The 16,243-nt window shown below is 47.2% G+C and overlaps 1 protein-coding gene across 1 annotated transcript in view; it reads right to left on the minus strand.

The window, feature by feature from the left end:
* The window catches only part of LOC137527509 (collagen alpha-1(XI) chain-like), a 197,329-nt gene that overhangs the window by 175,484 nt on the left and 5,602 nt on the right, over nt 1-16,243 (minus strand). The window contains exons 2-4 of the mRNA XM_068248027.1: nt 12,216-12,269; nt 10,187-10,240; nt 3,471-3,515 (exon numbers count right to left, since the gene is read on the minus strand). Coding sequence (XP_068104128.1) covers nt 3,471-3,515; nt 10,187-10,240; nt 12,216-12,269 — 153 coding nt within the window. The remainder of the gene's footprint in view (nt 1-3,470; nt 3,516-10,186; nt 10,241-12,215; nt 12,270-16,243) is intronic.

The raw sequence follows: 16,243 nt of genomic DNA on the forward strand, positions 1-16,243 counted from the left end.
TTCACCAGGTAGGTACCCCCAGTATAGGTTTCACCAGGTAGGTTTCCCCAGTATAGGTTAGCTAGGTAACTGTCCCCAGCATAGGTTTCACCAGGTAGGTGTCCCCAGTATAGGTTTCACCAAGTAGGTTTCCCCAGTATAGGTTTCACCAGGTAGGTAACCCAGTATAGGTTTCACCAGGTAGGTTTCCCCAGTATAGGTTAGCTAGGTAGACTTCCCCAGTATATATTAGCCAGGTATGTTTCCCCAGTATAGGTTAGCTAGGTAGGTTTCCCCAGTATAGGTTTCACCAGGTATGTTTCCCCAGTATAGGTTTCACCAGGTATGTTTCCGCAGTATAGGTTTCACCAGGTATATTTCCCAAGTATAGGTTTCACCAGGTAGGTACCCCCAGTATAGGTTTCACCAGGTATGTTTCCGCAGTATAGGTTTCACCAGGTATGTTTCCCAAGTACAGGTTTCACCAGGTAGGTACCCCCAGTATAGGCTTCACCAGGTAGGTTTCCCCAGTATAGGTTAGCTAGGTAGCTTTCCCCAGTATATATTAGCCAGGTATGTTTCCCCAGTATAGGTTAGCTAGGTAGCTGTCCCCAGCATAGGTTTCACCAGGTAGGTAACCCAGTATAGGTTTCACCAGGTAGGTAACCCAGTATAGGCTTCACCAGGTAGGTAACCCAGTATAGGTTGCACCCGGTAGGTAACCTAGTATAGGTTTAACCAGGTAGGTAACACAGTATAGGTTTCATCAGGTAGGTAACCCAGTATAGGTTTAACCAGGTAGGTAACACAGTATAGGTTTTATCAGGTAGGTAACCCAGTATAGGTTTCCCCAGGTAGGTAACCCAGTTTAGGTTTCACCAGGTAGGTTTCCCCAATATAGGTTTCACCAGGTAGGTAACCCAGTATAGGTTAGCTAGGTGTCAGGATCTCTCCTGTAGCAGTGGAGATGCAACTGGGCAGTTCTGGCTTGTCTGCTTGCATTCGGTTGTGCATTCGCAGTAAGTCTTATTGTCATTTGCAATCACTCTGCAGTTCAGGATGCTGCCAGGATTCCTCCTATGGTTTGCTGCAGTTGAACTGCAGCCAGATAGCCCTGGATTTCCTGCATGCATGTTGTTGCATAGTACTGCATGTATTTGTTATGATAGTCTTTCAGCTAGCAAATGGCAATCAAGCCTGCTCAGGATTGAGTGATTACCATTCAGCTGTGTGGGAATTTGCATACCTGCATCCATTGGCTGATGCCAGCATAAAAGTCTGCCTCCCATTTCAGACCTCGCCCGACATAGCGTTCAGCTCTCTGAGTTGTCGTTGGGTCTATGCTGTGAAAGTTGTTATTGTAAATGAATAATGCCTTGCTCTGTATTGTCATGTCTGCTGGATGTTTGCTGACCTGCGGGGGTCAGTGAAGTCCTTCTGATCCTGATAGTTAGAATCTGCCAGCACCACATTGGTGACTGGTAGTATTCTTTCTAGCCTTGTTCTTGAGGAGGAACTATAGCAGCGGTTGCCATTAGTTACGCTCCTACCTGTTAGTCTTGTCTATCTCAGTGTGAATGTCGCCGTCGCTGAAACAGCGACTAGATTGGCTGAGCATTCCGTCTGTCTGTTGTCTGTCTTGTTAATTATCATTACTTGTGCTTTAGCTAGTGAGTGTTTTGAGAGCTACAATTCATATATTGCGCAAAGCGCATCAGCACGATATATATATGTACTCTAGTCAGTCAGTATTGTATTATTTGTAATATTGTATATTGTATTGTGTACCGACCTTTGCCTGTCTCTCAACTACGAATCTGCCTAATCCTTCCAATACGAATGACATCTGATCTATCGTGTATGACCCAAGCCTGTTGCCGACTATGTCTGTTGTGTATTGTATCACACAGCATCTAGCCTGATAGGCGGCCCAGAGCTGCAGTTGCTCTGGGCAATCTTGCTCCCTTGTGCATTACTCTTGTGTCCATCTGTGGAGCCTCTTCCATTATCCAGCTACTTAGCCTTGTTGCGTTGGGTGGTCAAAGTATGCCTCCCCCCCAGCATTACACTAGGTGTGTTTCCCCAGTATAGGTTTCACCAGGATGTTTCCTCAATATAGGTTAGCTAGGTAGGTAACCCAGTATAGGTTTCACCAGGTAGGTAACCCAGTATAGGTTTCACCAGGTAGGTACCCCCAGTATAGGTTTCACCAGGTGGGTAACCCAGTATAGGTTTCACCAGGTAGGTAACCCAGTATAGGTTTCACCAGGTAGGTTTCCCCAGTATAGGTTTCACCCGGTATGTTTCCCCCGTATAGGTTTCACCAGTTAGGTAACTCCAGTATAGGTTAGCTAGGTATGATTCCCCAGTATAGGTTTCGCCAGGTATGTTTCCGCAGTATAGGTTTCACCAGGTAGGTTTCCCCAGTATAGGTTAGCTAGGTAGGTTTCCGCAGTATAGGTTTCACCAAGTATGTTTCCCCAGTATAGGTTAGCTAAGTATGTTTCCCCAGTATAGGTTTCACCCGGTATGTTTCCCCCGTATAGGTTTCACCAGTTAGGTAACCCCAGTATAGGTTAGCTAGGTATGTTTCCCCAGTATAGGTTTCGCTAGGTATGTTTCCCCAGTATAGGTTTCACCAGGTAGGTTTCCCCAGTATAGGTTAGCTAGGTAGGTTTCCTCAGTATAGGTTTCACCAAGTATGTTTCCCCAGTATAGGTTAGCTAGGTATGTTTCCCCAGTATAGGTTTCGCCAGGTATGTTTCCGCAGTATAGGTTTCACCAGGTATGTTTCCCCAGTATAGGTTTCGCCAGGTATGTTTCCCCAGTATAGGTTTCGCCAGGTATGTTTCCCCAGTATAGGTTTCACCAGGTATGTTTCCCCAGTATAGGTTAGCTAGGTATGTTTCCCCAGTATAGGTTAGCCAGGTCCCCCATTATAGCCAGCCTATTTTTTTCCCTGCCGCAGCTGCCCACGGCGTGTGTGACTGTGATGTGCAGATGGTAGCGTGGTGAATTGGCAGCTCAGCCGGCACAGGAGGGACGCAGGGATACATACATTACCTATTTTGCTGGCACTGTGGTTTCCTTCCTGCCTGGTGGACCGCACCGGCGCTCTCTCCGATGTGACGATGGAATGTGACATCACGTCTGGGAGAGTTAGTTATCCCTGCCACCCCAAAGCTGAGCTGCCGACTCAGCCCTCCACCATCCGCACAACACAGTCACACAAGCCACGGGCGGCTGCGGCGGGGCAAACTGAATGTATTGTAGCGCCGGCCCACTGACCTGGGAGGGAGGATCACAGGATACCGCCTGAGGAAGTGGCGTCACCCAGTGTCATGGGCGGCCCAGCGCTGAGCGGAAACATTCACACTGCTTATTAGCTGACAGTTAAAGAATCCAGGTCAGGATTGGACCATTTATTATATGGGCTGTATGAGAAAATCAGTAACAGCAGTCCTTGGGAACAAGCACTAGATAAAGATTACCTGAACCCCAGCAATTCCTCGCGGGCCCAGATCTCCTCTCGCGCCCTGAAATATAAATGATATTACTTCACATATTCACAAAACTGTCCGCATAAATTACTGATCTCTGCTGCCTCCAGTATGTACAGTATAAGCTGTTACTCTGTGCCTGTACTGATAGTAAACTAGCTGCAGTGTGTGCTGATCTCTACTGCCTCCAGTATGTACAGCATAAGCTGTTACTCTGTGCCTGTACTGATAGTAACTGAGCTGCAGCGTGTGCTGATCTCTGCTGCCTCCAGTATGTACAGTATAAAACGTTACTCTGTGCCTGTACTGATAGTAAACTAGCTGCAGCGTGTGCTGATCTCTGCTGCCTCCAGTATGTACAGTATACGCTGTTACTCTGTGCCTGTACTGATAGTAAACTAGCTGCAGCGTGTGCTGATCTCTGCTGCCTCCAGTCAGGGCCGGATTACCGACCAGGCAACAAAAGCAGTCTCTTGGGGCCCCATTCAGAGTCAAAGGGGCCCCATCAGCACATAAACCAGCCCTCGCCATCCTGTCAGCGGTGGCTGGATGGTATATTGGTTAAAGGGACTCCGAGCAATGCAGTAACTATGGAAAGATGCATATCATTTTAAAGCTCTCTTTCTCCTCTTTCCAATTATAGATAAACTGCCACCCTACACCTTTTAGTTTTCGCTATTTTCGCAATCAAAATCGACACTACGGCAATTTCGATTGCGAAAATAGCGAAAACTAAAAGGCGTAGGGTGACAGTTTATCTATCATTGGGAAGAGGAGAAAGAGAGCTTCAAAATGATATGCATCTTTCCATAGTTACATTGTATTACACAGAACGACTTTTCTCCAAAGTCGGCAGCTCGATTCAGCACAATGCAATGAAATATAAGGAACCCAGGGGGATATAATTACAAACATCATGCTGGTAGGTGTGAGGATGTAATTAATTAGTTGTGGGTATGCTTAAAGGCATACCCACAGGCACTGCTCAGAGTCCCTTTAAGGGCTCTGCCTCTGACACAGGAGACCAGGGTTCGAATCTCAGCTCTGCCTGTTCAGTAAGCCAGCACCTATTCAGTAGACCTTATGCAAGTCTCTCTAACACTGCTACTGCCTATAGGGCGCGTCCTAGTGGCTGCAGCTCTGGCGCTTTGAGTCCGCCAGGAGAAAAGCGCGATATAAATGTTATTTGTCTTGTCTTGTCAAATGATGCTGTGCGCTGCTGATTGTCTTCAGAGCCAGGCTCTCCTCCTAGGTCCCCCTCCTGCTACTGTGCGCTCTGCCACTGCCCACTCCTCCCTTCCTTCCCACAGAGAACCACAGCTGCAGCAAGAATGATAGCAGCAGATGGAAAACGCTCACTCACCTATCCATGATCCAAGCGATAGAGATCCCGTCATCTGAAACCCATCTGTCTCTTCTACAGTGCAGCCGCTCGCTCTGAACTTCCTGATTCTCAGATCAGACAGGAAGTAGGAAGTAGTAATAGTAGTAGTAACAGAGCGGCAGCACTCTAGAGGAGACAGATGGGCTCCGGATGACGGGACCTCTATTGCTTGGATCGCAATAGGTGAATGTGAGTCATCTGGTGCTGTCATTCTCCCCCACTGCGGCTGCCTTCTCTGCTGGACTATCGTATTCACTGGGATGGAGGCTGCATGGTGGCTGTCTAGTTTGGGAGGAAATCGGTTGTTCGGTGGTGGGGGTGGTTATGTAATTCTGTCTGGGGAACGACTTCCTGTTTGGCGGTGTCCAGAGCTTTCAGTAATTGCCAGGCTGGAGATGCAGGGAGAAAGTGCTGCTGCTGTGATATCTGGCGCCCTCTTCACAGGGGTGCCCCAGCCCATGAGTGCAAATGTCACAGCCATTCATTTCTCACTCTGCATTTTGCCGCTGCTATTCCCTGCATTGTGCACCCACAGAGGAAAGCGGGCTGTTGCCCATAGCAACCAGTAGCTTGGCTGCCCCGGTGTGTGCGGCATGTTGCTGTGCAGCTGCATCTTATGATTCTATTACGACATGATGGAGGGCTCAAATCAGTTACTTTGCTTAGGGCCCCATTTAACCTTAATCCGGCTCTGCCTCCAGTATGTACAGTATAAGCTGTTACTCTGCGCCTGTACTGATAGTAAACTAGCTGCAGTGTGTGCTGATCTCTGCAAATACCAGTATGTACAGTATAAGCTGTTACTCTGTGCCTGTACTGATAGTAACCTAGCTGCAGTGTGTGCTGATCTCTGCTGCCTCCAGTATGTACAGTATAAGCTGTTACTCTGTGCCTGCACTGATAGTAACCTAGCTGCAGTGTGTGCTGATCTCTGCTACCTCCAGTATGTACAGTATAAGCTGTTACTCTGTGCCTGTACTGATAGTAATCTAGCTGCAGCGTGTGCTGATCTCTGCTACCTCCAGTATGTACAGTATAAGCTGTTACTCTGTGCCTGTACTGATAGTAATCTAGCTGCAGCGTGTGCTGATCTCTGCTGCCTCCAGTATGTACAGTATAAGCTGTTACTCTGTGCCTCTACCGATAGTAATCTAGCTGCAGCGTGTGCTGACCTCTGCTGCCTCCAGTATGTACAGTATAAGCTGCAGTGTGTGCTGCAGTACTGATAGTAAACTAGCTGCAGTGTGTGCTGATCTCTGCTGCCTCCAGTATGTACAGTATAAGCTGTTACTCTGTGCCTGTACTGATAGTAAACTAGCTGCAGTGTGTGCTGATCTCTGCCCCCTCCAGTATGTACAGTATAAGCTGTTACTCTGTGTCTGTACTGATAGTAAACTAGCTGCAGCAGTATGTACAGTATAAGCTGTTACTCTGTGCCTGTACCGATAGTAAACTGGCTACAGTATGTGCAGATCTCTCCTGCCCCCAGTATGTACAGTATAAGCTGTTACTCTGTGCCTGTACTGATAGTAAACTAGCTGTAGCGTGTGCTGATCTCTGCTGCCTCCAGTATGTACAGTATAAACTGTTACTCTGTGTCTGTACTGATAGTAAACTAGCTGCAGCGTGTGCTGATCCCTGCTGCCTCCAGTATGTACAGTATAAGCTGTTACTCTGTGCCTGTACTGATAGTATTCTAGCTGCAGTGTGTGCTGATCTCTGCTGCCTCCAGTATGTACAGTATAAGCTGTTACTCTGTGCCTGTACTGATAGTAAACTAGCTGCAGTATGTGCTGATCTCTGCTGCCTCCAGTATGTACAGTATAAGCTGTTACTCTGTGCCTGTACTGATAGTAAACTAGCTGCAGTGTGTGCTGATCTCTGCTGCCTCCAGTATGTACAGTATAAACTGTTACTCTGTGTCTGTACTGATAGTAAACTAGCTGTAGCGTGTGCTGATCTCTGCTGCCTCCAGTATGTACAGTATAAGCTGTTACTCTATGCCTGTACTGATAGTAAACTAGCTGCAGCGTGTGCTGATCTCTGCTGCCTCCAGTATGTACAGTATAAGCTGTTACTCTGCGCCTATACTGATAGTAACCTAGCTGCAGTGTGTGCTGATCTCTGCTACCTCCAGTATGTACAGTATAAGCTGTTACTCTGTGCCTGTACTGATAGTAAACTAGCTGCAGCAGTATGTACAGTATAAGCTGTTACTCTGTGCCTGTACTGATAGTAAACCAGCTGCAGTGTGTGCTGATCTCTGCTGCCTCCAGTATGTACAGTATAAGCTGTTACTCTGTGCCTGTACTGATAGTAAACTAGCTGCAGTGTGTGCTGATCCCTGCTGCCTCCAGTATGTACAGTATAAGCTGTTACTCTGTGCCTGTACTGATAGTAAACTAGCTGCAGTGTGTGTTGATCTCTGCTGCCTCCAGTGTGTACAGTATAAGCTGTTACTCTGTGCCTGTACTGATAGTAAACTAGCTGCAGTGTGTGCTGATCTCTGCTGCCTCCAGTATGTACAGTATAAGCTGTTACTCTGTGCCTGTACTGATAGTAAACTAGCTGCAGTGTGTGCTGATCTCTGCTGCCTCCAGTATGTACAGTATAAACTGTTACTCTGTGCCTGTACTGATAGTAAACTAGCTGTAGCGTGTACTGATCTCTGCTGCCTCCAGTATGTACAGTATAAGCTGTTACTCTATGCTTGTACTGATAGTAAACTAGCTGCAGCATGTGCTGATCTCTGCTACCTCCAGTATGTACAGTATAAGCTGTTACTCTGTGCCTGTACTGATAGTAAACTAGCTGCAGTGTGTGCTGATCTCTGCTACCTCCAGTATGTACAGTATAAGCTGTTACTCTGCGCCTGTACTGATAGTAAACTAGCTACAGTGTGTGCTGATCTCTGCTACCTCCAGTATGTACAGTATAAGCGGTTACTCTGTGCCTGTACTGATAGTAAACTAGCTGCAGCGTGTGCTGATCTCTGCTGCCTCCAGTATGTACAGTATAAGCTGTTACTCTGTGCCTGTACTGATAGTAAACTAGCTGCAGGGTGTGCTGATCTCTGCTACCACCAGTATGTACAGTATAAGCTGTTACTCTGTGCCTGTACTGATAGTAAACTAGCTGCAGTGAGTGCTGATCTCTGCTGCCTCCAGTATGTACAGTATAAGCTGTTACTCTGTGCCTGTACTGATAGTAAACTAGCTGCAGTGTGTGCTGATCTCTGCTGCCTCCAGTATGTACAGTATAAGCTGTTACTCTGTGCCTGTACTGATAGTAAACTAGCTGCAGTGTGTGCTGATCTCTGCTGCCTACAGTATGTACAGTATAAGCTGTTACTCTGTGCCTGTACTGATAGTAAACTAGCTGCAGCGTGTGCTGATCTCTGCTACCTCCAGTATGTACAGTGTAAGCTGTTACTCTGTGCCTGTACTGATAGTAAACTAGCTGCAGCGTGTGCTGATCTCTGCTGCCTCCAGTATGTACAGTATAAGCTGTTACTCTGTGCCTGTACTGATAGTAAACTAGCTGCAGGGTGTGCTGATCTCTGCTACCTCCAGTATGTACAGTATAAGCTGTTACTCTGTGCCTGTACTGATAGTAAACTAGCTGCAGTGTGTGCTGATCTCTGCTGCCTCCAGTATGTACAGTATAAGCTGTTACTCTGTGCCTGTACTGATAGTAAACTAGCTGCAGTGTGTGCTGATCTCTGCTGCCTACAGTATGTACAGTATAAGCTGTTACTCTGTGCCTGTACTGATAGTAAACTAGCTGCAGCGTGTGCTGATCTCTGCTACCTCCAGTATGTACAGTGTAAGCTGTTACTCTGTGCCTGTACTGATAGTAAACTAGCTGCAGCGTGTGCTGATCTCTGCTGCCTCCAGTATGTACAGTATAAGCTGTTACTCTGTGCCTGTACTGATAGTAAACTAGCTGCAGGGTGTGCTGATCTCTGCTACCTCCAGTATGTACAGTATAAGCTGTTACTCTGTGCCTGTACTGATAGTAAACTAGCTGCAGTGAGTGCTGATCTCTGCTACCTCCAGTATGTACAGTATAAGCTGTTACTCTGTGCCTGTACTGATAGTAAACTAGCTGCAGTGTGTGCTGATCTCTGCTGCCTCCAGTATGTACAGTATAAGCTGTTACTCTGTGCCTGTACTGATAGTAACCTAGCTGCAGTGTGTGCTGATCTCTGCTGCCTACAGTATGTACAGTATAAGCTGTTACGCTGTGTCTGTACTGATAGTAAACCAGCTGCAGCGTGTGCTGATCTCTGGAAAGTAAGCTCCTAAAATGTTCCCCAAGAAGTATAAATGTGTTTGATCTGTTCCAGAAGTCTAAGCTTAAAGCAAACATGAAGAGAAATGATAGAATGAATTGTGTGTGTAGTGTGGATAAGGAACAGAACATTGGTAGCAAAGAAAAGAGTCTCATAGTGTTATTTTCGGTTATAGAGCTTTTTTCATAATCTTGCATCATTCTGTCATATTTGCAGTTTAGAATCCACACTCTGCACTTTCTTAGCTGTACTACACATACAAATCATTATATCATAATTTTTTTTCCGCTTCAGTGTCTCTTTAAGTGCTTCAGAAAACAGCGCTGTATTCCACCCAAGTTGGTTGAATGGCTCAGAGAAGATCTTTTACATAGATGACAAAGGAAGTTTTTTTTTAACTCTTCCTGTACTGGAAACAATGTGAGATTCGTATCTGTGCTATTAACTACTTGCCGACCGCGTCACGCCTATGGGTGTGACCGCGGCGGCAGCCCCAGGACCGCCTAATGCCGATCGATGTAAAGTCATGGGGCTCTGTTTTGCAGGTGATTGCACGCAGGCTGCGCGCACATTTCCTGCTCGGTGGGCGGAGCAATTGCCGCTCGGGAGACTGTTAGACGGCGTCTTTTCACTTGTAGGGGGGGAAAGGGGGAAGGAATCACTTGTGTGCTGTGTTCTGCGGCCCTGAAGGCTGCAGTGGCATATTTCACACACAATGGCCTGGTCTTTAGGTGTGTGTGTGTGTTGGGGGGGGGGGGGGGGGGGGTAACGCCCGTGGTACTGCAGAGGTTAATGTTCTGTTTCTTATCCATGCTACACATACAGTTCATTATATCATATGTTTAGTTTTGCTTGGTTTGCCTAAAACCTCAGTAGAGCGTTCTCTGGTCAGACACAGCACAATTATGAATCTGCATCAGACATACCGTGAAAAGGTACAGAGCCCCCTAGTGGCTATTTTAGAGAAGACACTGGAGCCTATAGATAATGGGGTGAACATTTCTGGATACTCAGGATATAACTTGTTACCTTTGTTCCTTTGGTTCCCTTTTCCCCGCAGAGTCCGGGAGCTCCGAGAAATCCCTGAAACAGGAAGTGCAGTCAGAGCTTGTCGTGTGGAGAATGTCATCATCATTATTATGAATTTATGTAATACTGAATTCCTATAGTGCAAACTACCTGAGAGCTGCCCAGCACCTGAAACATGTCAGCCGGTCCCTCCTCCTCCCCCGGGAGCCACTTTGCTACATGAGAAATGAGACTACCATTACCTAGGACTACAACTATTTCTCTATATAGTTCTGACCTCACAGATACCATAAGACACCTTCACAAGTCTTGTGGAGTCCAGGCCTCACCACCAGGGGGAGCAGCACTATATTATAGGCTGATAGTGTATTATATGTATTATAGATATATAGTCAGACACCACAGGACACAGTCACAGATCTTGTGGAGTCCAGGCCTGACCACCAGGGGGAGCTGTACTATATTATAGGGTGATAGTGTATTATATGTATTATAGATATATAGTCAGATACCACAGGACATTTACACAGGTCTTGTGGAGTCCAGGCCTGACCACCAGGGGGAGCTGCACTGTATTACAGGCTGATAGTGTATTATATGTATTATAGATATATAGTCAGATACCACAGGACACCCTCACAGGTCATGTGGAGTCCAGGCCTGACCACCAGGGGGCGCTGCACTATATTAAAGGCTGATGGTGTATTATATGTATTATAGATATATAGTCAGATACCACAGGACACCTTCACAGGTCTTGTCTAGTCCAAGCCTGACCACCAGGGGGAGCTGCACTGTATTATAGGCTGATAGTGTATTATATGTATTATAGATATATAGTCAGATACCACAGGACACCTTCACAGGTCTTGTGGAGTCCAGGCCTGACCACCAGGGGGAGCTGCACTATATTATAGGCTGATAGTGTATTATATGTATTATAAATATATAGTCAGATACCACAGGACACCCTCACAGGCCTTGTGGAGTCCAGGCCTGACCACCAGGGGGAGCTGCACTATATTATAGGCGGATAGTGTATTGCATGTATTATAGATATATAGTCAGATACCACAGGACACCCTCACAGGTCTTGTGGAGTCCAGGCCTGGCCACCAGGGGGAGCTGCACTATATTATAGGCTGGTAATGTATTATATGTATTATAGCTATATAGTCAGATACCACAGGACACCTTCACAGGTCTTGTGGAGTCCAAGCCTGACCACCAGGGGGAACTGCACTATATTATAGGCTGATAGTGTAATACATGTATTATAGATATATAGTCCGATACCACAGGACACCTTCACAGGTCTTGTGGAGTCCAGGCCTGACCACCAGGGGGAGCTGCATTATATTATAGGCTGATAGTGTATTATATGTATTATAGATATATAGTCAGATACCACAGGACACCTTCACAGGTCTTGTGGAGTCCAGGCCTGGCCACCAGAGGGAGCTGCACTATATTATAGGCTGATAGTGTATTATATGTATTATAGATATATAGTCAGATACCACGGGACACCTTCACAGGTCTTGTGGAGTCCAAGCCTGGCCACCAGGGGGAGCTGCACTATGATATAGGGGCTGATAGTGTATATATTATAGACATATAGGCAGATGGTCTTGCACAATCTAGGTCTGGCCACTAGGTGGCGCCGCACAGCAGTAGGCAGGTGCTGGCAATGGTTTGGGTGATGTGCAGGGTCTGATGTCAGTATTAGGAGGCCAGCTTGCCTGCAGACATTCAGTGCTCAACAGGATACTATCTCTCTCTGGGATCTGTAAAGTGTCACAATGATCAGTCATTTCTGCCCCTCTGGTGTCCGGCACAGGAGATGAGAGGCTGGGATTGGCTGACATTGCCCTGGGGGGGCCGCTAGCACCTGACGGGCCAAAGTATCACTTCCAGCCCATGCAGAGGGTCAATGATTTTCTCCAGATACCCCCCGGGGGCAGAATCTGCCCTCCTGACACCCAGTAACAGAGTGTACAGGTGTGATACATGTAGTGTGAGAACTCACTTCATCTCCCTTCTCACCGGCCGGACCGTCATCCCCTCTGAAGCCTTGCGGGCCCTGGAGGACAAAGAGAGATGGACGTTAGACAACAATCTATGCAGCAGATCACAGTACAGGAATCATACGTGTCACTTATACACCAATCACCTGAATCAGCACAGCTACTGGGCCAAAGAGATGGACGTCATACAACGTATAGAATGCAGAATCTGCAGATCACAGTACAGGAATCATACATGTCACTGATACACCAACCTCCTGAATCAGTGCAGCCACTGGGCCAATAACCACATTACTTCCCACATCAATTCCCACAGGGCCCCCCTTTATCAAGGCATGCGTGCAAACCAGCATCTTTGCTGCTTCGAGGATAAATAGCAGGAAATCAGAGCCACAAGCGGGCAGGCTTGGGCTTGAAAAGACACCAGAGAAGACAGACTCAGCTATAATCTTTCCATAGCAAAGCTAGACTGAGTGCTCAGTCGGGGATTCTTATCAGAGGTGATAACAGGCAGATTACACAGAGAACAATGAAACAAAGAGCAGATTAGGTGTTTAATGTCATATTCCCACTGATTTATAAGGTAAAATACAAGAGGGTGCTTCATCTCTGGTTCTCTTTAAAGAGAATCTGTACTGTCCGATTTGTACAATAAAAAAACATACCAATCGAGTCACTGTGATCTCCTGGATCCCTCTTTGCCATGATCCTTGCTTTTAATCACCAGTTTTAGGCAGTGCTTACAAACAAAAAACATGGCCACTAACCAGGAATAGAGATGGCCCGAACGGTTCCAGGCGAACTTCCGGTGGTTCGCGATTGCAGAGAACCACGAACTTTCCTGGAAGTTCGGTTCGCCCCCATAGTGCACCATTAGGGTCAACTTTGACCCTCTACATCACAGTCAGCAGGCACATTGTAGCCAATCAGGCTACACTCCCTCTTGGAGCCCCCCTCCCCTTATAAAAGGCAGGCATGGCCGGCCATTACACTCACTTGTGTGCCTGCAATAAATAGAGAAGGGACAGCTGCTGCAGACTCTCATAGGGAAAGATTAGTTAGACTCTTGTAGGCTTGTTAGCTTGCTCCTGGCTGATTCTTATTGCTATAATAGGACCCCTCAACAGCTCTTTAGAGAGCTAATGTTTGTTATTGTGATCTATTTTTTTTTCTGTGTGTCCCACTGACACTTGTGTTGCATAGACAGCCTTGATAATTCATACTGTGTGTGCCACTGCCAGGCCCAGCACATTCAGTGACTACCTGTCTGTGTGTGACAGGTGCACATTGTAATACCCATTACTGCATATACCTACCTACCTGTTCACAATGCACCCACCTACCTACGTGAGCTGAGCGCAAGCAGTGTCACTGTGCCTGTCCACTCCCTGTCTGTGTGTGACAGGTGCACATTGTAATACCCATCACTGCATATACCTACCTGTTGTTCACAGTGCACCCACCTACCTACGTGAGCTGAGCGCACGCAGTGTCACTGTGCCTGTCCGGTACCTGTCTGTGTGTGACAGGTGCACATGTAATACCCATCACTGCATATACCTACTACCTGTTGTTCGCTTCAGTGCACCCACCTACCTACGTAAGCGCATGCAGTGTCACTGTGCCTGTCCGCTACCTGTGTGTGTGTGACAGCTGCACATTCTGATAACTATCACTGCATATACCTACCTGTTGTGTTCAGTGCACCCACCTACCTACATGAGTGCACGCAGTGTGATATACCACTCCGTGCATACCTGTTAACTGCACCTGTGTGACTGCACATTGTATTAGTCAAGTCAGTGCATACATTTCACTTCATCCCCCCCAATATGGACAAAGCAAAAGGCAGAGGCAGGCCACCTGGCAGGTCTGTTCGAGGTCGCGCTGTCGTGATTTTGTGCGGCCCTCGACCAAAGTACAGTGTTCAGAAGAAGGCACATGCCATCAACCCCCAATATTGTCAGGACGTAGTTAACTATTTAACACAGAACACCTCATCTTTCTCAGCTTCCGCACGGAAGCGTGACATATCTTCCTCCTCCTGCTCTGATTCTGGCACCCCACTTAACACTCAGTCGGCCGTCACCACCAAAGTGCCATCACCCCAGGGCTCAGCGGTGTGGAAATTTTTTTGTGTGTCTGCCTCAGATGAGAGCAATGCCATCTGTACTCTCTGCCACCGAAAATTGAGCCGTGGAAAGACCAAGACCCGCGTAGGGACAACTACCTTACAAAGGCACATGATTACAAAGCACAAACTGCATTGGGATGACCACCTGAGGAAAAGCAGCACACAAAAGCAAATCCACACACCGCAGTGGAAGATACCAGGCCGCAATTATTTCTCAAAAAAGGCGATACCTAAACTGTACCGTGATAGTGAAAGGCAAGTGGTGTCATCTCTGGCACACAGTGTTGGGTCAAGGGTCCATCTGACCACGGATGCCTGGTCTGCAAAGCACGCTCATGCCTGCCCCAAGACTAAGTCAGTCCCCACACACAGCATCTCTACCTGCACGCCGTGTGACTGCCTGCCCCAAGACTAAGTCAGTCCCCACACACAGCATCTCTGCCTGCACGCCGTGTGACTGCCTGCCCCAAGGCTAAGTCGCTCCCCACACAGCATCTCTGCCTGCAGGCCGGTTGACTGCCTTCGCCGCCACCACCAACAGGGTCCAGGACTCCAGGCGGATTCCTGAATTTTTAAGGCCGCTGCTAGCAGCGGCCGCTATACTAATTTTTCTGGTGCGTGTACATGCCTGCCTAATTTTTCTGGCAACAACAAAGCAAAAGGTGTGTACATGTGCCAATTCCCCTTCGTGATCATTACCTTGCCGCGGTGAAGGGGCTTGCGTATCACAATGAACCAATGACCGCCGGCTATATGAGTGTCTCGGGGGGAGGGGAGACCTGGGGCACACCCAAGATGATAAGGTCGTTGCTTCATTGTGGACAGACCAAATTTGATCAGCTGGACAGCAATTGTTGTTCTATCATTGAGCTACCACAGCCCGGCGACCATATGGGCTTGAAAACCGCCACGGCCTGCACTCTCACCATGGTGCGCACCAGTCCAGCACGGCCGTCACTACACAAACAGCTGTTTGCGGAGTGTGTGTGTGTGTGTGTGCTTGTGTGTATATATATATATATAGTGGGTTGCAAAAGTATTCGCCCCCCCGAAGTTTTCCACATTTTGTCATATTGCTGCCACAAACATTAATCAATGTTATTGGAATTCCACGTGAAAGATCAATACAAAGTGGTGTACACGTGAGAAGTGGAACGAAAATCATACATGATTCCAAACATTTTTTACAAATAAATAACTGCAAAATGGGGTGTGCGTAATTATTCGGCCCCCTTTGGTCTGAGTGCAGTCAGTTGCCTATAGGCATTGCCTGATGAGTGCTAATGACTAAATAGAGTGCACCTGTGTTTAATGTAATGTCAGTACAAATACAGCTGCTCTGTGACAGCCTCAGAGGTTGTCTAAGAGAATATTGGGAGCAACAACACCATGAAGTCCAAAGAACACACAAGACAGTCAGGGATCAAGTTATTGAGAAATTTAAAGCAGGCTTAGGCTACAAAAAGATTTTCAAAGCCTTGAACATCCCACGTAGCACTGTTCAAGCGATCATTCAGAAATGGAAGGAGTATGGCACAACTGTTAACCTACCAAGACAAGGCCGTCCACCTAAACTCACAGGCCGAACAAGGAGAGCACTGATCAGAAATGCAGACAAGAGGCCCATGGTGACTCTGGACGAGCTGCAGAGATCTACAGCTCAGGTGGGAGACTCTGTCCATAGGACAACTATTAGTCATGCACTGTACAAAGTTGGCCTTTATGGAAGAGTGGCAAGAAGAAAGCCATTGTTAACAGAAAGCATAAGAAGTCCCATTTGCAGTTTGCCACAAGCCATGTGGGGGACACAGCAACCATGTGGAAGAAGGTGCTCTAGTCAGATTAGACCAAAATGGAACTTTTTGGCCAAAATGCAAAACGTTATGTGTGGCAGAA

Source organism: Hyperolius riggenbachi, chromosome 8 (assembly GCF_040937935.1).
Source record: "Hyperolius riggenbachi isolate aHypRig1 chromosome 8, aHypRig1.pri, whole genome shotgun sequence".
NCBI classification, from domain to species: domain Eukaryota; kingdom Metazoa; phylum Chordata; class Amphibia; order Anura; family Hyperoliidae; genus Hyperolius; species Hyperolius riggenbachi.